The 20,923-nt window shown below is 49.8% G+C and overlaps 2 protein-coding genes across 7 annotated transcripts in view; both read right to left on the bottom strand.

The window, feature by feature from the left end:
- Window positions 1-60: 60 nt before the first annotated feature.
- LOC128079282 (nascent polypeptide-associated complex subunit alpha, muscle-specific form-like) overlaps window positions 61-20,923 on the bottom strand; it is a 147,146-nt gene continuing 126,283 nt past the window's right edge. Inside the window, exon 2 of the mRNA XM_052680304.1 lies at window positions 61-4,651. Within this exon, the coding sequence (XP_052536264.1) occupies window positions 322-1,245 (924 nt within the window). The 5' untranslated portion in view covers window positions 1,246-4,651 and the 3' untranslated portion in view covers window positions 61-321. The remainder of the gene's footprint in view (window positions 4,652-20,923) is intronic.
- Window positions 2,382-20,923, bottom strand: part of TOM1L2 (target of myb1 like 2 membrane trafficking protein) — a 49,172-nt gene continuing 30,630 nt past the window's right edge. For 2 of the 6 annotated variants that reach the window (XM_052680293.1, XM_052680295.1), the window contains exons 10-16: window positions 20,264-20,387; window positions 19,413-19,530; window positions 17,503-17,578; window positions 14,621-14,686; window positions 8,076-8,135; window positions 5,948-5,984; window positions 2,382-5,540 (exon numbers count right to left, since the gene is read on the bottom strand). In XM_052680293.1, coding sequence (XP_052536253.1) covers window positions 5,392-5,540; window positions 5,948-5,984; window positions 8,076-8,135; window positions 14,621-14,686; window positions 17,503-17,578; window positions 19,413-19,530; window positions 20,264-20,387 — 630 coding nt within the window. In that variant the 3' untranslated portion in view covers window positions 2,382-5,391. The other 4 variants (XM_052680294.1, XM_052680296.1, XM_052680299.1 and 1 more) reach the window with 4 other exon arrangements.

Raw genomic sequence — 20,923 nt, 5'->3', positions numbered from 1 at the left:
CCCCCCCTCGGGGTCCCCGCCCCCCCCCGGTAACACCGGGACCCGCTGCGGGAGCGCGCACTGGCGGGAGCGGGGAAAGGCAGCGTTGTGGGGTGGGTGCGGGGTGCCTCCGGCGTGTGCCGGCCCCGCGGTGCGGAGCTGTGTCAGGGAGCTGCAGGTTGGGAGTAATGAGGTTTGAGGGTGCTGCGGTTTTAGAGAGCCGCGGTTTTAGGGTGATGACGTTTTAGGGCTCCTTCTGGGTTCATCCTCTTCCACCTTTTTGTTTCAGCCCGGGGAACAAAGCCCTGAAATTTGGCCCACCTCACCGAGGCTGCCCGTGGGTCAGATGGAGCTGGAGGAGCCCCGCACCGCTCCCCCACTGCGCCCCGTGCGTCGTAGGGACCCACGGAGCAGCACTGCGGCACGGGGCAGCGCCGCTCCCACATCCCCACCCGCAGCTGGAAGACGCCCCATAACCCAACCCCCGGGAGCCCACGACGTGCCGTGGGGCGGCTCGGGGAGCTGCGCGTTGCCCTCGAATCTAAGACCGCTGGGGACCGCAGGGCAGCGGAGGGCAGCGGGACCCCAGGTGCGAGCGGGGGCACGGAACCCCAGAGGGGTTTGGGCATCGCTGAGCGGGGCCGGGGCGACGACCCACACCGCGCCACGCGGGAGGGGGAAGAAACGGCACCGACTCGGCGCCGTTTTCCCGTTCTGCGCCTCCCCTGAAAACAGAAGGGCTGCGCCCCACGCCGCGCTCCCTCCGAAGAAACCGCAGCCCCCGCGGGGCGGTGCGCTCGGGGCCGCGCGGGGCGGGACTCCCCGGAATGACGGCCGGAGGGAAAACCCCGCCCGTAGAACCAGCGCGGCGCGGCCAATGAGCGCGGCGGGCGGAGTGGGGTGATCGCGCATCACGGCGCGGGGCTGCGTGACATCACGGCGGTCCTGCGAGGATCCACGTGGTGCTCGGCGTGCGGCCGCTGGGAGGGAACCGCCGCCGGGAAGAGGCGGGCGGGATGAGCGAGCGAGCGGGCGGGCGGCGAGCGTCGGGGCGATCGGGATCGGGACGCGCCGGGCTGCGGGCGGGGCGGCCCCGAAGCCCTCCGTCCTGCCGTGCGGCCCCTCCGTCACCCGGAGCCTCTTCTGCCCGTCGGCAGGGCCGTACGGAGGCGCGGGAGGCTCCTCCCTGCAGCTCCCGATGGAAGGACGCGGCGCGACACAACACCGCGACACAGCGCGCGCCTCCGGTCCACACCAGTAGTGCATTTATTGGAGTATCTCACATGCAGGAACCAAAGTAGAGATGATTTCTGGAACAGGTTAAACGATGGCAGATTAATACAGTTGTACCTTCCCTACGTGAATACAGCAACGTTTTAGTGTTGGGTTTCTTTAGCTTTATGGTTTGTTTCTCTTTACATCGTCGATCCCTTTACAGTTATGTCCCCCTTCTTTCCCTACCCCATTCCCAAACAAAAAAAAATATCCAGTATCTTCAGTAAATAAATATTATCCACTTTTATCTGGAAAGCCTACGGCTGTAATATACAGAGAAGCTATTACACAGGTTACATTTGTAGGGTTAACGATAGCTCATAGGAACATGTACAGAACGAGGAGCCCGTACTCATAAAAACACAGAGCAGGTGGGAAGCTCGGCACGCAAACCCACTCACTGCTTCACCATTTCCATCCCACTGTCCGTCCTGAGCTGTTTTGTTTTCCAGGGAAGGCTCAGCACGCCCTGTGGTCAGCACGGAGGAGGCAAACAAGGACAGGGATGGGGATGGAGGGAGCATCCCTGAGATGTCCCAGCAGCCTCAACAAGACAACGGGAGGCCATGAGACAGACAGGGCTGCTGCAGTGCAGCTGTGTTTGCTCTGCACGTCCCGCATCCATGGCTACAAGCAGAGCACCGAGCAGAGGAGAGGAGCAGGAGGTGCTGCTGGGATGCTGGAGGAGCGCAGCTCTGGGTTCTGCTCGGGGATGGAACCCACAGCCCCCAGTCCAGGCCTGGACCCACCGCCCGGATCCGTTCTTCACCACTGGAGGGAAACATCTGTCTGCAGCCAGCTGTGCTCCTCCATCAGGAGGAATCCGGACCCCAGAAAGCAAGCTGAACGCAGCCACACAGACAGGACACCCCACTGAGGCCCTGCTTCAGCTCAGGGTTGCACAACCGGCCCCAAACTGACCTGCCCATCTGCTCTGTGCGTCCCACAGCCTGCGGCTGGGCTGACGGGGAGGGCCCTGTGCACACTGGCTGTTCCCTTTACAAGACACCGTGCTGTTTTTATGAGCAGTTCTCCTCTGAGCCTCTCCTAAACACCCTAAACGTCTGTACAGCACATTGCTACCTATCACACCTGCCAAAGGTGCAGCTGCAGTCTACACGTAACAGTTAAAAAACCCAAAAGGATGTATTTAAATAGAAACCATTCATTTCTTACATCTCAGCACACGAGGGGTTAAAAGAAGAGGTTAAAAACACACTGGAAAGAAAAAAAACCAACCCAAAACACTGACAAAATAAATACCTTAACCTAAACAGGGTTTGATTAGAGCTCAGGAAGGACCCGGCAATAATTTAGTGTCACAGCATCACACTGCAGCTCTGCCTGCCCGGGGTTTCCCACGGAAGCGGCTCTGCCTGCAGCTCCATCCCTGTTCGAGGACGGAAAGCGAAGGAAGAAATCCCGAGGTCGCTCTCCAATGCGAAAACCCCTCCCCCTTTCCCGATCGGTTTCCACCGCTCAGGTTTTCAGCAGACCGCAAGAGGAGGGAGAAGATGAGAGATCCTGATACAGGAATCTGTCCCACCCGTGCAGGCAGGCCGGGGCTGCACCCTGCACGCTTCCTGCCCGCCTTGCTCCAGCACAGCTCGCTCTGGGACCCCTCCCCCAAAGGCCCCTCTACCACTGCCCCAGCTCAGCCCTCCCAAGGAAGGCACTGCCCTGGGGCTGCCCTGCTCCCTTCTGGTGGCACCCTGTGAGTAGGGCCCCAAAGAACTCGTGGGAGCAAAGCACGCCTTACGGCGCTATGGGCACAGAATGCTGCGAGTTGTGCCAGCGCACGGCTCCTTCAGCCTCAACCTTCTCGCTTCTCTACTCTGCTCTATTCATCACTGACAGCTCTGCAAGCTCTTCCAGATTCTCCCTAAAACGGGAAGGCCCAGGATAGGCTCAGCGGGAGCAGCAGGGTGAGCAGCTCCCCGCTATGCTCAGGTGCTGGGGGTGAAGCTGGGACACTGCAGGGCTGTGCTAACAGCGCCGGTGCCGTCACTGCCACTCAGCGTCACACGACCACGTCCCCGTGCTGGAGCAAGGCGATTATCTCCTGGGGCTTGGCAGGGAAGCTGGATTAACGTGCTTAGAATCACCTGATGTGGCCATTTACAGGGTCAATGCGTTTCAAGGATTTAGAAGAGCAAATCCACGCTTCAAACACCCACGGAGCTTTTTGCATTGACAGGAATACCAACAATTCATTCTGTGCAGGCGAGAGCGCTCAGGCGATCAGCAGACGCTCCTGAAATCAAAGCAGCGTCACGACAGAAGGATCCTCGGGTTCCTGGGAGCTGTGGCTGCAGCTGACGTGCTGCAGGAACTGGCAGCCATGTGCCTGGCAAGCAGCACCTGAGCACTGCGCTCACCCCGTGTCAGAGCAGCAGTGCATGCTGCTCCATCCTGGCACTACGTTACAGCTACAGAGAAGACAAAATAGAGAGAGCTGGCCTGGGGTGGCCTGGAAATCCTGCACCAAACAGAGCTTCCCTCTGCAGATGAAATGTGACAGCTCCCAAAAAGCACCAGTGCTGTGATTCAGCCATTTGGGAAAAGACAGTGTGCATCACAGGCTGCCAAAGCGTGGTGTGCCTTGGAGAGCATCTGAGGAGCTGAAATTATGCCCAGATAAAAGCTGTCACTTTCCTTTCAGCTGTTTGTAGCACGGCCTCTCAGTCTAGAACAGTGCCTGACGGAGCTGCACCCACACCAGCCTGACATGTATCAGTGTCCAGGCCAGAAGGAGCAGGCTGGGCAAGGCAAGGCCCAGGAGAGGGGTGTCCATGTGATAAGCTGCCTCCCTGCCAGGCCAGGAGCTTCTCTCTGCCACCCTGTGCCTCCGGTTTGCTCCCAGGGAACATGCTGGGCATGCAGACTGGGGGGAATGCAGCCCTCTGGGGGCTGGGATGGACAAAAGGGCAGAGGTGTTGAAGGACACTCCAGAAACGCTTGGGATTATGACCAGCACGGTCAAATCACCCAACATTCTCAGGCCTAGAAGGAAATGAGGGGATTCGCCTCCAGCACAGCCATAGCCAGTCCCTCCACAGTAACTCTGGGCATTCTCACAGACACCTCTGGCAGCTTTGCTGCCCTTCCCATCACAACTAGCACCGAGAGCCCTAACAGCCACGTCAGGGAATCCAGGAACCTCGGTTTGCACCCGGTCCATCATCAAGTCCCATCCATCTGCAAGGATGCTATTTACAACAGCTGAGACAAACGCAGAGCTCTGCAGTCACTGAAGAAGGAATCTCAGGGAAGGAAAAAATAACCTCGCTATTTTAGAAGGCAAACACGCTAGAGAAAACCCTCCTGTGAGAATGCTCTCCCAAAGAGCAAAATGCTTCATCCGCTCACATTGCAGCATCCATTCAGCTCAGCGTTTCTCATTCCTGACAACTGCCAGAGCTACTGGACACGGCCAACAGACTGCTTTCAAATTAGAGCAAGCCCAGATAAAACACAAGGAAAAAAATACCCTGTGAGATTAAGAATATGAAGCGCTGCACAAAGTGGGGAAAAGCGACCGCCATATGGTACAGGGAGATGTGTGAGTGGGAGAGTAAAGGATTTTAACTTGTGAAGCACATGTTGAAAGGGGAACAGTTGTTCCTTGCTGTCGGATCCGACACGAAAGCCAATACATTAACATTTTATCTAAAAATAAAGACACGCTCCCCCTGCACATTCCAGCTCAGTCAATTACACGCTGATCGACAGAGCAGTCGACTTGGCAGGACCTGCCTACAGAAGAGGATGATCCCTATGCCAACTGAAGGGCAAGGCTGCTCTCTCCCCTCTGGGCTTTTGTTTCAACACAGTGTGATGCAGTCATGCATTCGAAAGGGGTTTTCAGCATCAAGAGCTGGTTTTGTGCAGCTGGGATAGGAAGGAGGGGATTAAGCGAGCGCTGGAAAATCGCAGTCTGGCAGGAAGAGTGTTGGACTTAAACAGAAAGAGTCGGCTTGTGGGGATGGATTGTTGGAGAGCGAGAGAAAGGGAAGAAGGAGAAGCAACCTATGAGACTTTGGGGAGGAAAGGGTTGTTGTTAGCCAAGTGCTGTGGGAGGACGAGGTGGCCATACAGCAACGCTCTCCTGCAGAGCACGGGGTGGGACTGCGAGCTTCACAGTGCAAAGAGGGCATCCTCCGAGCGCTCCTGCTTTTTCCTGCTGGAAGGGTTTGTTGGAGGGGTGGGGGCTTCCAGGGGAGGGGACGGCAGGTTGGGGACCATCTCCGCTGCTTTGGCTCGCTCTTCTAAAAACTTGTCGAATTCTGCAACGCAAAAAGGAAAGAGAAGTAAGAATGAGGGCTGTACTTCTAGCCTGAGGGACAGAGGTGGGCAGGGTCTGAAGTTCCAGGGCCTGTGTTTGCAGGAATGGGGACAGACACCATTTGGGACATCCCAGCCCTGGCAGCAGGGGGAACTGAAACACACACTGCAATGGGAGCAGGGGAACCTCATTCCAAAGGGCTGAGCAGCTCGGGTACTCGCTCCTCCTGGCACAAGACAGCAGGGAAGCACTTACAGCTGGGAGGGTTCCTCATGCCATAAGCACCAACTTTCTGCTCTGATACACCCTCCTCCTGTCATACTGAGTGCAGAAGTAGGGACCAAAGCAGAGTATTCAGGCTGCATGCTAACCAGGGAGCAGCTCACAGCCACAGTCATCTTCTCTTACCTTCGCTGGTCACTCCTTCTTCCAGTTCATCTCCTTTCTGCAATTGGAACAAAAAGGAGTGTGAACACAGGGACAGCACTTCACCACTCTTTCCCCCCCACACACATGTAATGCAGCTGGACATCACTCATTCCCACACTCTTAACTATCTGAGCAGGGTGACCTGGGGGAACTGCACAGCTCCCACATCAGGCTGGTGCTGACTGATGTGCTGCAGGGCAGGAGGAAGCACCTGAGATGCTTTGGAAGATTGCTGGTGGCATCTGATAGCCAAATTTTCCCCACTGGACACCAATGGCTGACCCGTGCTGTTTCCACTTCAGCCAGCAATACTGAGTCAAACCAGCACTGTCATGCAGTCCTGTGAAAGGACTGCACTTTGCACAGTGCCTTCAAATAAAACACACTTTCAGCTGACCAAGTAGTTTGGGAGCAGTGTTCTTCCTGAGGTGTTCATTGCAGATCTCGTGTGAAAGTGCAGCAGGTTTCCTGGTGTCCATGCTGTGCACAGACCTGGTCAGGGCGGGCTGGAGGAAGGATGCTGCTGGGCAGTTTGCCTCTGCCCATGGCACACAAAGGCTGGGATGCCATGGGATCAGCACATTTCTACCAGCTGTGAATTTCTAACAGTCCTTTCACAAGGAATCAAGTCCAAGAAGGTGACATCCTTGTCAATCTGTTAGGACATCAAAAAATGGACTAAACTGATACTCAGATGCCTCAAGCTGCACCTGCTTTGAGACAGAGAAGTGTCTGTTTGTGTATGGGGCTTTTCCATCAGGAGGAGGGGAGCAGACTGAGCGACCTCACAGCAGTGTCCAATGCCTGACAACGAAATGTCACTCAGCACCTGCCAGGTTTCTACAGTACAGAGGTTTCCAAAGGAACATACAGCAGCCCCTGCTTCACATGCATTGTACTGTTTGTTCCAATGCATCCAAAAAGGGATAAGGAAATAAATAAACATTAGCTAATCTAATCTGCAGCTTCCTCAGCTGGGAAGCAGAGAACTGAGATGAATCTTCAACAACAAAGAGGAGGGGAATCCATCTAGGGTCAGGTTATCCATCGAGCTACCAGGGTGCAGCCGATGCCCAGAGCTCCCTCAGTGTCTCTCCATAAGATTCCCCCTCCTGACAAATTGATGTGACTGGGAAAGACTTCAAGCAGAGCGGACAATTTAAGTTTTCCACATTTCTTTGCCCTGAGCAGACAAACCAAGGGCTGCAGGAGCTGGGAGCTGCCAGGGAACAGTCTGCATTTGGAGGAGCAAGGGAAGGAGCCAATCCTGGTGCGTATGGTGAGCACAAAGCAACAGTTTGGTTTGCTCACAGCACATTTAAAAGAACAGTCTGAACTGCAGCTCACCCCCATCCCCAAAATGCTCCTTGATAATCAGAGTCGGGTGCTGACATCAAAAAAGAAACCTGAGTACCCAAATGGGGACTGGTGCAGCAAAACTCCAGGCCAAGAGAAGAGCTACTTTTAGCTCTGTCTTTCATTTGTTTCATAATCACCAGATAATAATCTCTCTAGAGAACTGAAAGTTATTAACGTTGAAGAGATGCTGTTATACATTTTTGTTTTTATTGTTGTTATGAATCATATCAAGACTTCCTGCTTGCAGATTTGAACAAAGACACACTGATTTGGAAGGAATGTGGGCCTTGACATAGCAGCTCTTAGGAGCATGCCTGGAAGTAAACACATGCCTGGATCCTGCCGAAGCCAGCACAGCTTTAACCGTGTGCTTCAGGGGTGGCGGAGAGCACAGGTAAATCTCAGCACGTCTTTGGGGGTTTAGAGCTGGATGAGGCCCCTTCCTACCCAACCACTATGACTCTGTGCCTACATGCTTTCCTCCAGACATGACTGGGATCGTGCCCATGTGATGTTAGCATGGGCAGGGCAAAGCACAGCGACTTGGAAAAACGCTTTGAATTGCTGAACACAATGCTATCTTATCTCCATCTGCTTATGCATTCCCCTCAAAAGGAAAGAAGCGATATGATTTAGAAGTTTGACTGTCTTCTCATAATGAGAAATGCCAATAACTCAGCAACACATCCAGAATTATCCGTACAAGTGCTATTGCCCATGTGAAAAATGAAAATATAAAGAGTCTCACCACGTCGGTACTGAGCCACTCCTCAATGTCATCCATGACAGAGGACTGTGCAACAGGGATCTAGGGAGTGCAGCGAGAGAACAGCAAGGCAGGCAAACCCAACCACATCCACAACCACGGCCACAGAGCGATGGAAAACGCCAGAAATAAGATTAAAAACAAAACAAAAAACAAAGATGTAAGATGGGCTGGAAAAAAAAAAACAAAAGTGACAAAATATAAATGGCATTTCAAATAAAGAAACAGTCGGAAAGGAAATTACAAACAACAAGGCTTAAAAAAAAACAGGAGAAAGATTATGGGGAATGACATGACTGGATGTCAGCGTGTGATGGGGCAACGTCCTGACCACACATTAAAACCATCAGGATGGGCTGATGATTCTAATCTTGATCATGAAAAGCTTTTCAAGGTAGAATATTGGATATCGGTTAGGTTTTGAAGTATTAAATTTATATATATATATATATTTTTGATGGGTATTAGCCATGATGAAGGGTTAGCAAAAAGAGGGCCCAAAGCCTTCTGGCAAAGCTCGGCTGAAAACCATTTAATTTTCTCAGAAGGTGGAGGCAGCCTGAGACAAACACGATGTTCCACTCCTGGTCCTCCTCCCACTGCACCTAGGGCTCAAATTCAAGCAAACCTGGCATGGTTCCTCTGTCAGAGGCAGCCCTCTTGGAACAGAGGCAGAAGGACCCAGCTCATGTAAAGCACGGTGTCCCCAAAATGCAGTCGAGGAAGAGGAAGAGGCAGCAGCTCCTCTCAGCTCCTGCCTCGCTGCCCCTTGAAGAACTGCACGGGCAGCTCAACAGAACGGCCACGATGTGCTGCTGTGACAGGAGAGCAGCCACAGGGCTGGGTGCTGCAGTGTGGCAGCGACCGACTCAGCGAGGGGAAATCACTGTGCGTTAGGAAAACCATTTCCTGACCAACTGAGCTGCTTAAACACAACATCGGGCTGTGCAAGAGGTAAACAGGAAAGCACCACAATAGAGCTAATAAGGACAAGCTTCAAAGCGTTTGGAAAGCATGTCAGGCATGCAGGTGGCAGGGCATGGGGCTGGCAGGGCTGTGAGCTTCCTTGGAGCTCTGTGGGGCTGTTGGAGCTCTGCCTGGAACCTCTGCTGGGAGGAGAGCAGGCAGAGGTTTTGCAGGTGAGGTCACCGGGAGATGCAGCTTCCTTGCCACTATTTAACAGTGCTCTGCAACGATTTTGCCTTCTAAGGTTGGATATAAAGAAATATTTCTCCTTGGAAAGCGCAGTCAGGCAGTGGCACTGCTGCCCGGGGAGCTGGTGGGGTCTGGAGGTGTTCCAGAACCATGGAGATGTGGCACTTGTGGGCACAGGCAGAGGGCACGGTGGGGACAGGTTGGACGTGGTGATCTTAGGGGTCTTTTCCAACCTCAATGATTCTGTGATTGGGCTGGGGAAGGGGTGGAATTAGGGTAACAGCCCCCTTTTAATTTACAGCGGAGCTGAACCCAGCACAGCCAATACTGGCACAGCGCGAGGGCCATGAAGGAGAGCAGGGCCCTCCAGACATCCTCCACCACGTGCCTTTCGGGGACAAGCTCCATCTTGTTGAGCTGACTCGTTAATTTAACAGCTTTGGAAAATCCTGGCTTCAGAGACACAAAGTGAGGAATCTATTCAGCCTACAGCAACCTTGAACTACTGTGGAAGTTTCACCGCCGTTTCCCCCTCGCATTACCTAACAGAGCACACAGCAAGCAATGCTGCAGAAGGTGCAGCTGTGGCAGCTGCTGGCAGCTCTGAAAGGTGCCCAAGTTTCTTTAAGGACAATATTACAAAATGTGCAGGAAGGTGAGGAGGCAATGAGCAGGTTTTGTCTGTTTTTCCATGAATAAAATAAGGGCCTTTCTCTTAAAGGATGGTCCTGGGGTCTGTGCAAGGAACAGGAATTCAAATAGTGGCTGTCCTGAAAGCACAAGAGGTGATCAAACAAATGATGCACTCCCAAGGGTGGCAGCAGTCCCAGGGCTGCAGGAGTCCTCCAGAAACAGCTCAGTTTAGGAGCTTAGGAGTCGTGCTGCTGTGTTTTGTAAGACTGGGGGGGGGAAAGGCTGGGATAGGAAATCTACTTCCAGGCAGCCCTTTTTTATAGAACAAATAAGAACCTCAGAAGAGCAGAAGCACTTTCTACAGCTCACACACAAGAAGTGCAGAGAGCTGTAAGATGAGCATTTGAGCATGTCAGATGTTTGCTGTTCAGCTCTGACCCTTTATAAAGCTTCCCCCATCTTCCAGAGCTTTCAGCATGCACAGAGAAAAGCCCAGGAGTTGCACCCACTGCTCCTGCCATGCTCAAACCTCCAATTGACTCTCCTGAGATTGAACCCCATTCTCCCCATAAAACATGAGTCAAATGTATCAGGTTCAATCTGTTCAAAAATAAAGCAAAGGGGGGAACTTTCAAAGAGTAAAGGAAAGTTTTCAGATGTTTGAATTGTAACATGTACTGTTCAAGTTCCATCTGAGACTGCCTATGCAGAATGTGGCTTTCTGCCAGCTGTGTATTTGCCACATCTCCCCCTTCCCAAAGTTTCAAAGCGACAAACATGGAGTGGGCTTCTGTTAAAGCTAATCCTCAAAACATGAAGCAACATGAAAACAAATGAACCAGTACACACGTTTAAAAAGAACAAACAGCAGCAGCAGCCACAGACTGCATAGAAATGGCTCCAGAACGGGACAGTCTTGTTCATGCATGGATTACACAAACATACATGGTCTGGTGGAGCTCTCAGCTTTGGCCAGACAGCTCCCCCAGATCGTCAGCGTTGGCTACAAGAGCTGTTTTTATAATGATACTCTGACTTCTTTTTGAAAAGTCTATGCTTGCTGTAAAAGGAAATTAAGTCACAACATATTTTCGGGTGCTTTAAGTCACTAGCTGTAAATAAAAGATGGGCTCATGGTTCAAATCTCTCTTTTTTTTTTTTATTATTTAGTCTTTGGAAAAATCCTACAAACGGGATCATCTCCACAGAGCTGACAGGGAAGTGGGGAAGGAGGGCCAGGACAACAAATGGGACGCATCAATCCCTCCGAATCCACAAGAATTTGGAATGCAAATCCTTCCTTACTGAAGTTAGATTGTGTTGGTGTTCTCTCTATCAGCCAAAGCCGAAGTATTGCCAATATGTTCCCTCAGAAGTCACAAAATCCAATATTCTACCCTTAAAAAGACGGTTTGAGGTTATTATTATCACATTTTATTTCTATTAAAAAATGATCCCACTGGAAAAGAAGCCGGGATGAAATGACAATTCAGGTCTCTAGGTGAGCTCATTAATGTCCTTAAAGCGTTTAACAAGATTCATGCTAATTGTTGCTAGACGACTGTCTTGTAGCAGCTTTGTTAATTCCACTTCTTTCCAGATGTTGAACAAAGCTGACACCAACACCTGGTTGGCTGCTACGCATCCCCTTGGTTAGCAGCAGAAACAGTTCTGTTATTCCTATAGCTACAGCACATGGACAGGCGTTAGCAGTCCGCTCCAGCTTACCCCGACAGCCCTGTGATCTATTTCAAGCTGCTGTGATCTTGAAATAGCTGCCTGGCCTCCATATTAGAACACGCTTGACTTTACATGTAAGGATTTAATTAGCTACTTGATTACTTGTAACTATGTTTACACATTGCAAAGATGGGGAAGGCAAGAGCTCAGGTGCAGTATGTCCCCAGCACGGCCTGCTGCACCTGTACAACAACCTGCCAGGCAGGGTCTGATACAGGCAGCATGAGCCTTCCTTCACTGGGCATCAGCCTCGGCCATGAAATATAACAACTTGGCAGGTGTAGGAGCCCACATCCTCTTCAGGACAAGGGAACGTGCCTTCAGAAAGGAGAGGGGTCCAACCACGCAAAAGGAATGAGATCTTCATGCAATCCGGTCTCCAAGATGATGTCTTGCATCAGTAATCTCGTGTTACCCAACTCATTTCTACATCTTAGATCCTATCTCTCCACTGAAAGTAGACAGAGCAGCATCCCACTACATTTCTAATTAACATCTCAGCGAAGGTTCTGTTCAGTGTTTACTCACATATCTTTACAGCTCCTCTCTGGCCAGGCAGGCTGCTGGCGGTCAGGCTGTGAGGCTGAGGGCTGTCCATACCTGCTGCTGGGAGCTCTGGGTCAGTTTCGTTCCCCCTTCATCTCTGCCTCAACGTCTGTCCTGACGCTGTGGTTTAAGCAACACTCGCTCCGTGCTTTTGCAACAAATACCCACTTGGCATGGGAGCAGGCAGGCAGATTATTCTAACAACCAAAAGTATTCATGCAAATCTCAATAGCAGCTGAACTCATGAAAAAAGGAACTGGAATTACTTGCACTAACGTGGAGTGGCCTTATGCTAAAGGCTGTGGCTAAGAGCTGCTGCTGCAGACCCCCACAAAAATGGCCCAACCTGCAGAACCTGGACCTCACTCTGCAAGCAGACCCCTTACTGAACAGCTTAGCAACATCTCGAGGGCATGTTTGAACATTTTCTGAGCACAGAACTAAGTTAGCTTTGCAGGCAGACCTGGAGGGGATAAGCATGGTGCATCTCCATGGACCTGCCAACACCTTGCCAGAACTGAGCTACAGATTAAGCTGAAACAGAAACAGTTCTTCCCAATTCCCCAGGAGGTGCACACAGAGCCCTGACCGAGCCTCCCTCTGCACAGCTGTGCTGGGACACACAGAGATGGAGCGGGAAGAGCTCAACACTAAGCTTAAAGTGTATCCTAGTGTGGGAAGAAGAACAGGAGATCACAACAAAAGGATGTGACGACCACTTGGGCAGGATGCTCCAAGGAGAGCGGGGACAACGTCCTTTTTGTGGTCTCAGTGTTGTATAGGCACAGTGAATAGCAGCATCAGCTCACCCTTCTTTTCTCCCTCATCTCTAAAACACAGAAAGTTACCACAGAATCTGCACACCAGGTTCATACTGGGGATGCCAGCTGTTGCACCCGTTTTGCAATGGCTACGAAGTTATATTAATACACACAGTTAAGAACTACAGCCAGGCAAGAGAGAAACAGAGTTAATGATTAGTGTAGGTTTATTTTAGGTATTTCTCTCTCACATTTAGCACACAAACAAGGTGACAGGCTTGTCAGAGCAGCGACCAGCTGCACAGCCAGCCCCTCCCCCTCCCCAGCTCCGTATGCCTCCATGAAGAGTGCAGTATCCTTTTTCCAGACTGAATAACCACAAGCCAATAACAAATACTGTTTGTTTTTCCAATAAAACAGTGGTGCGGGGGGTGTGAGCAACAGGGCTGCTCTTGTAAACAGTGGAATGGCAAAGAAGAGGACCTGTCTCCACCACGGGATGATTCACGATGGATGGACACCCAGCAGTGGCACAGTGCACCTGCACCGAGTTGGTGCACTCTGATATTGCATGCTCTGACTGTTCTTAGCCTCGAGTTTTCTGGGATGTTTCTCTTTCTGTGCACTGGTGACTCAGTCTGGGCCATCGGAGGCCCTCCCTGGAGCAAGGCACTCGTGCTCCACAGGCATCCTGCACTCAGCCTCATACTGATGGTGTGTACCAACCCCACAGGGTTCTGCACTGCGTGTTTCCAAACACTGATGCAGCCAGCACTGCCTCCATAGGACTGTCAGGACTTTCTACAGTAGGTCACATTACTGCTACTATTTTCAAACACTTCAAATGATGGATGATGTAGTCCAAAAACACAAAACTACCCTTAGAACTCGGCTTTCAGGCACAGCAGAGGCTTTTTATTATTATTTTTTTTTAACCTACCTCTGTCTCCTGCACTTAAAGCACACTTTCAGACTTCTTGCTGCAAGCATGTTGAGGAAGGACACAGAATGTGCACAAATCCTGAGATTTCCAGAAGCTTGATGTTATCAGAACACTGTCATCACTAGACACAGGATCTAAACCCTTAAATCCAGGAACACCACTGTACCTCTTGAAGCCTGAATCCTGATGCCTGTGTAATTCCCTGACTGAGGTGGAAGATGTCACACTGGGTAGCAGCTCTCCCAGTTTCTTCTTCCCATATTTAAGTACCCCTGCATTACTAAGTTCAATTAAATATGACCTAAAATTACATATGTTTATTCCAGACTGTTAAGCACTGCCTGAAAGAAGTTAAGCACTACCAGAAGAGTCTGCTTTAAAGGCACCTAGAAAGTGTTCTCTTTGCAAACAAGATGCATGAGACTTGTGTTTATCCCTTGAAAAGTGGATACTGCATAATTAAATCGAGACAGTATAAGGAACCAATCTGACCCCCAGGCCCTTCTGAAGGTGCTGTGGGATTCTACAAATGATTCAGCTGGTTACAGGCCTTTGTCCTGCACGAACCAGAAACCGGTGTAAATTTTTCCCTCTGCCCCAGGTAACGACATAGGTGGGAAACAAACTCCTTGTACTGTCTGATTTCAAGTGGTTCAGTAGGGCAGGGTGAGAGGTGAATGGAGGATGGTTATTGTAGGTGAAGGGGTTGGGGTGGGCAGTAGGAGTCGTTCCACTGGTGAAGTCCTCACCATTCCTTGTGTAATTAGCCACTTGTCTATGGGCTCCATGTCTGAGTTCCCACTTTTACCTCTCCTCTGTGTTGAGAACAGAAAAGTCCATAAAGAGAGAAACCACAGCAACACTCTTGATAAAGTAATATAAACAGCAAGTTGAAAGCTTCACATACACAGACATGCACACACGCATCCCCCTCTGCTGCCTGGCAGCTGTGTCCATGGAGGGGCAGAGCCCTGTGCTTCCTACAGTTCACTGAATTTTAGCACTTCCTCCACACTGTTATTAAAACAAAACAAAAACCTGACTAGAAGTGAGGCTGATGTTTGTCATCTTCTTAGAAGAAGAGAAAGTGTCGGCTATACCACCTACCAAAATCAATCAGACTTTGCTGGAAACACGCTGCGAAGTTCCCCTTGTTTATAATGCTGTAAGTCAGAGCAAATCTTACTTATCCTCTTGATCTCGACAGACTCTGCCTCAAACTCTACCAGCCCAACAGCTCAAGTGCAGGCATTATGCAGGAGGTAAGAGATGGCAGCCTGCAGGAGTGCTGCAGCAGCCTTTCCCACTGCCCACCTCCGAGGGTAAAGGACCTCCAGGGGCTCTGGCTCCCTCTGGCCCTGCAGAGCAGGGCTGCTCTGAGTTGAGTGATACTCATCCTATGTGGGATACCTCACCTGCCCCCATTACACCAGATAGTGGAGAATCAGCTGCAATCTCTTATGTCTCTTACGTCAGTATTTGTGCTGAGAGGAAGAAAAAGAACAGAGGGGGAAAAAGAACAAACAAAAAAACAGTCCAACTTCATCTGCTGTCTGCATAACAGTGAGAATCGTTTCTTGGCCACCTCTCCTCCCAGCTGTGATCACGCAACAACTCTGTGGCAACAAAAGCAATTCCCAATGTGGAAAACCAATATTAAGAATTCAGAGTATTTTTAGCTTGTCCAGTTTCCAGCTGTTACATCATATTAAAAGACAACTAATGCCACGTGACCGGCCGTCTCTCTACAGATCTTTCTGAGAATGACTACATTAGAAATGTTGGATGTGCTGAAATTTCCCCCTGCACAACTGTGCTGGAAGACAACGTGTGCAGAACGTGTTGCAAAGCTCTGTTTCCACCCTAGAGCTCGTCTTAAATTAGCTCCCTACCCACATGAACGCACGGCTTTCATTTGCTGCTCACTGCCAGTTCTTCCCTACGTGTGCTGCGGCTGGTAACTTCAGGAGAGTTTAATTTTTATTTCCTTTAAGAAGAGACACCCATAAGCCTCACAACACTTGACAAAAAGTAGCGTTTACTAATTAAAGAAAGTGCATTGCAGAAGGAGCTATTCTTATTACATGATACAGTCACCAGGACCTTTGAAAAGCGCCTGAAAGTCTCTACACCATCTCAGAGCCCAAAGTTCCACAACCCATAAAAACCTCCTCAAAAAACTTTGACCCATCAGATTAGCTTAGATACAGGCATCTGAACTGATAAGACTTCAGGCAGAGCAGCAGCTACACTGCTGTGAATGACACATCACACTGGTGCCTCAAGCACAACTGCCTGAGAACAGAAGCATTAATAAACACGGACGGCCCCCTTGGCCAGCAGCTAATTCAAGCCCCTTGCTTTTGGTTAGCCAGGAACAAAGAACAGAATCTCAGAGTGCTTCCCAGGTCCTCCAGTAACTGAGCACAGTGACGCAGGGGCTCTGACGGTAGCACTGATGTCAGGAATTCTTCTCTCTCTCCCTGGTATACTTCTGCCCCTGCCTCCCTATGCTACCACCCCTTCCCTCAACTGTGCTGGCACGGATTTCTGTGGGACGGGTTACACACTGCCCGTTTGGCAGGAGGACAGGGACGGCAACCGGCAGACAGATCTGTGGGGTGGGGGTGCTCCTCGGGCAACAGATGCTGAAGCCCTGCAACCGCTGCACTATGGCCAATGTGGGCAGCTGTGATCCGACCCCAGCTGGCTCAGAACACAAATTCTCTCTGGCTCAGAGCAGAAGTCGCCAGGCATGCCGGCTGCCCAAAGCACTCCCATTTCAACTGAAGAGAGAAGCAGGGCGGGATCAGCCAAGGCACGGGGAGGCAGTTCTGCATGGAGGGAGACATGTCCAGGCTGCCCTGCCTCTCCCCCGTGCTACACTGGCTCTCCCTAGTGGTCAGCACAGACTGAAATTGCATAGGGAAAGACTGTGCTTTCTTTGCCATCTGAAAACTTACTGCTGTAAACTGGACAATTTTAAGAAGTAGGGTAGTAGAAAGGGCTGAGGGATGACCTGAGAGCTCCTTCCACTTCTGTCTTCACAGAGGCATACACACACAGTTGGCCAAGCTCATCCTCCAAAACAAGTTGTAAGGACCAGGTGGTGTGAGAGGTGGCAGCACATGGGTCCCTCCTGCCCAGGGGCAGAACAGATTGCATGCAAAGGCAGCTGTGGCAAGGCATGCAAAGCATTAAAAGTCTGAATAATTTCTCTTCCTGTCGCTTGCTCCTGCCCATGCACTTTGAGCAAAGTCTTGCAGATTAAGGCTGCACCAACTTTCATAAGCAAAGTCAAAGCAAACAGAGGCACACCAGCATTAACAGGATGTTCCCTATTTATTCTTTTCACCAACAACTCCAGTCAAAGAACCAGACCCCTCAGGCAAGCTGCAAGCACACAGGACAATTTACCCGCTCTCATTTGGAAGGCTTTTAGGTTGGTGTGCTAAGTCACAGCTCTTTAGCAATCATTACTGAGTAAGTATTGCTCCTAGATACCAATTTCAAAATAGCCAGTACTAGCATGTCACTAGAATACAGAATGAGAAGACTCAGTCTAAGGAGCTGTCTGCAGCTTGGATTCCACACACAGCTTCAGATAACCAAACGCAGAGCAATGACCTACCCCTCCTGTGTTCTGTTTCCGAACATCCAGGGCAGACGCCAGTCCTTTGACAGCCTGTGGGTCCTCATATGTCACACTGCAACAAAGGAACAAACCACAGAGCTAGAAGGAAGCCCAACAGTCATCCATGGAGAATGCACATGCTATTTTGATTAACTTCTCTTGAAATTGAAAAGTACATTCTTTTTCTTAGAAGGATTTAAGTGCACCACACGTATTCTAAAAAGAGGGGCGTGCTCTGTGTAAAACTAGCTAGCAGTTTCTCAGACAGCTTGATGGAGAAAAAAAAGGGGAAGACTGACATTATGGGAGGGAGACAAATAAGTTATGAGGCACATCCAAGAGATAGCAGGGGACTGTGAAAAAAGGCCTGATTACAGACTACGATTTACCAAACTTGATGTTCGGAAACCTTGATGCATGGAGGGAAACTGGCAGACAGAGATTTGGAGGCAGGCGAAACACGCCTAAGAACTAAAGCAAAGCACATGAAAAGTGCACTGACTTGGCTCATCATCACCTGTTTGCAGAGGCTGGATTTTTAAAAAGCTCCTTACAATGCTGTGTAAAAAGGACATGTACTAGTCAGGTGACAGAGGCAACTGCATCACTTGTCTGAGCACAGCACCAGCCCCTGGGAGGAGCCATGGCCGTGCAGGAGAGCTGGCTTTTCCTGGGCATGCAGAGGCTCTCACTTAGGCATGGTGGCCCGTCACACTCACATCTTCACTGCCTCACTGCTGCTCCACTTCCACAAGGAAGACACAGCAATCCTTCCCTGTGAAATCACAGACTGATGGGCACTCCTTGTTCTATTAGCTCGCAGAAGGAGACAGAGGTGCAGTGTGGGAAGCTAGTTTCGCGCTTCATTTAGCACAAGAGACAGAGGGAACTCCATTAGATCTCTCTGCAATGCATCTCCTTTCTGACTGCACATTAGGGCTCTCAGCCTGAAATATCTAGTGGTAACGTGTGCCTCTACAGCAGAGCACATCTCAGCACTGACACTACAGCTGAAGCAGTACAAACAGCTGTACTAATGGCTGCAAATGAAAGATCCTAATAAGCCTGCCAGCTGAAATTATCGAAAACATATCAGCTCCAGAATATCTGCTGAAGTCTCAGCTAACCTATTTAACAACATTTCTTGGTTTGAGACAGTGTTGCTCTGACTGCTGCTAGCCATTACACCCTCTTGAATTTGAAACCAGGAGGCAGCAAGAAACAATATATGAAAGTAAATTACCTGAGTGGCTTTTAATGAATCTCACTTGACAGGGATCAAAGGATTTCTTAATAAGATTTATTTTACATTAAAATAATTGGGCCTGTTACATACCCATGAAATTGCCAGACTTGCAGCCCTAGAGATACAAGCCCTACAAACATAAACAAATCAGAGACAGTATGACAGCCATGTTGGTGCAAGCCACACTGCCTTGACATCCTGAGAGAGTCTCATCGCTGGGCCAAGGGGAGAGTTTAACTGATGTTAACTCTGTTTTCAAGCCCTCAACCACAGCAATTCAGCCACCAAGGTATATCCATGACCTTCATATGAAAGATGTTTATGCTCCTCTACCTTAAGCACTGGCCAGGTGGATGGGGTGACAAGCCTTTTTGAAAGCAAAAGTAAATGCAAGTTTATTTCCAAGTTTCCAGTGAACTCATTAACTAAGACAGTCAAGTAACATTACCCAGCCAGTCTGCTCTGGCCAGCAGCAAGAACTTCCCCATTTGCTAATACTAATAAAGACCAGGAAGATAAGGTCCGGATTAAAAGCAGCACAAAAACACACATCAAAACTACTTTTTTCCACCTGGAATGAAACAAAGAAGTTTCAGACCCATGCCCTTAGAAAACAGTAAGGCCATGAATCAAACAACACTAAAGATAAACTCCGACATACTTCTTTCGTTGCTCAGCCAAGGAACTGCCTCTTGTTTGTGCAAACATGTCGAAATCATCGCGAGGGTTACAGTGCTGCAGGGAGCTGAGTGTGCCACTGACACTGTTTGTACCCAGGTCTGCAAAAGAAGAGGACCAGTGAAACAGTATTCATGTGCAAGCAGTGCCTCGACTGGGAGGCGATAGAGGAAGTTATTAACAACACAGCTATAAACGTCATCTAGTTAACAGCTGTAGCAGAGAACCTCCAGTCAAATCAAGTGATCACCTCAAGCAATTTTTGGTTTGGTTTAATGTAAACTATCCATCAGTTTCACAGGACCTTTCATTCAAAGAATTCAAGTATTATTTGCAGGAGAACGGTCCAGAATATTCACTGTATTCACCCCATAGAGTGCTAAACCTTAGCAAGAATAAGAGTACAAGTTTTACCAGGACTGAAAACCTGCATCTGTCTTTTTTCCTTCATGCTCCCCTTTGGTTAATAAATCCCTCCCTTTTGTGCCAGGCTGATTCACAATTACAGATCTCTATAGTGCAGATGAATGGGAAAGCCTTCCTAAATGTCAAAGCCACATAACCAAAACTTGCTATGGTTATACAGCAAAAGTAGAGGTGAGTCAAAGGGTGCAGAGTGTTGTAAATTGCAACAGCCCAACAGCTGCAGGAAGAGCTTGCATCAGATGTTCAGGTCAGTCAAGGACCTCCAGCAATAGCTCAGAGCTGCTCCTACACTCAAGATCTGCCTAGTTGTTCCTGTGTGCTCTTCAAGACCCACAAGATTGGTCAGGATTGAACAAGTCCATGCATTACAGCCTCATGTTCTTCAGCACTATTAAACCAGGTACTCACCAAGCCCTGCAAGTTGGGAAGAAAGTGATGATGGTGGTGCTGAGTTTGCAACCATAGGGCTCACTACAGCTGGAGAGCCAGGACCCAAATCTATTAAGTTATCTTCTGTCACCTCATTCAGGACCTGTTGGGACGTAAAAACAACACAAGTTATGAGTGCCAGAGATTTTTTTTCTTTCCTACAGTACAACATTAAACACCAAAAAACAATGCCTGCTTCCTATAAAGACTTTTCTTCCATACTGCCAAATGGACTACCCCCTTGGATACTAAAGAGATTAATGTAGGAAAAAGAAGAGTCAGCCACTTAAAAATAAATAAATAAAAAAAATCAGCCTGACTGCTAAGGGCAACAGGGAACTGTCCTGGAGGTCATCTACATCTCTTCAGATTTATCTCATCTGCCTGTGTCTTCATCTTTTTGCACCAGACCACTGTGAGCGTCAGAAGCCTGCACAGACCCAAAAGCAATCACAAAAAAGTCAATAGATGAAAGAAAATCCATCAAGAACTGTAAACACAAAGATGTTTTGGAGCACTGACTTCCTGAGCCACAAGTCTGACATGCTCTTATACTCCTTTCCCTGTACCCACTATTCACCACCACAGACAGGACACACGGCTGGTCTGTTTGTCTGACCCAGCAGGACTGGCGTGGTG

Source organism: Tympanuchus pallidicinctus, unplaced genomic scaffold (genome assembly GCF_026119805.1).
Source record: "Tympanuchus pallidicinctus isolate F22 unplaced genomic scaffold, pur_lepc_1.0 scaffold18, whole genome shotgun sequence".
In the NCBI taxonomy this organism is placed as follows: domain Eukaryota; kingdom Metazoa; phylum Chordata; class Aves; order Galliformes; family Phasianidae; genus Tympanuchus; species Tympanuchus pallidicinctus.
The sequence above is the reverse complement of the archived record's forward strand: the minus strand, read 5'-3'. Positions and strand labels throughout refer to the sequence as shown.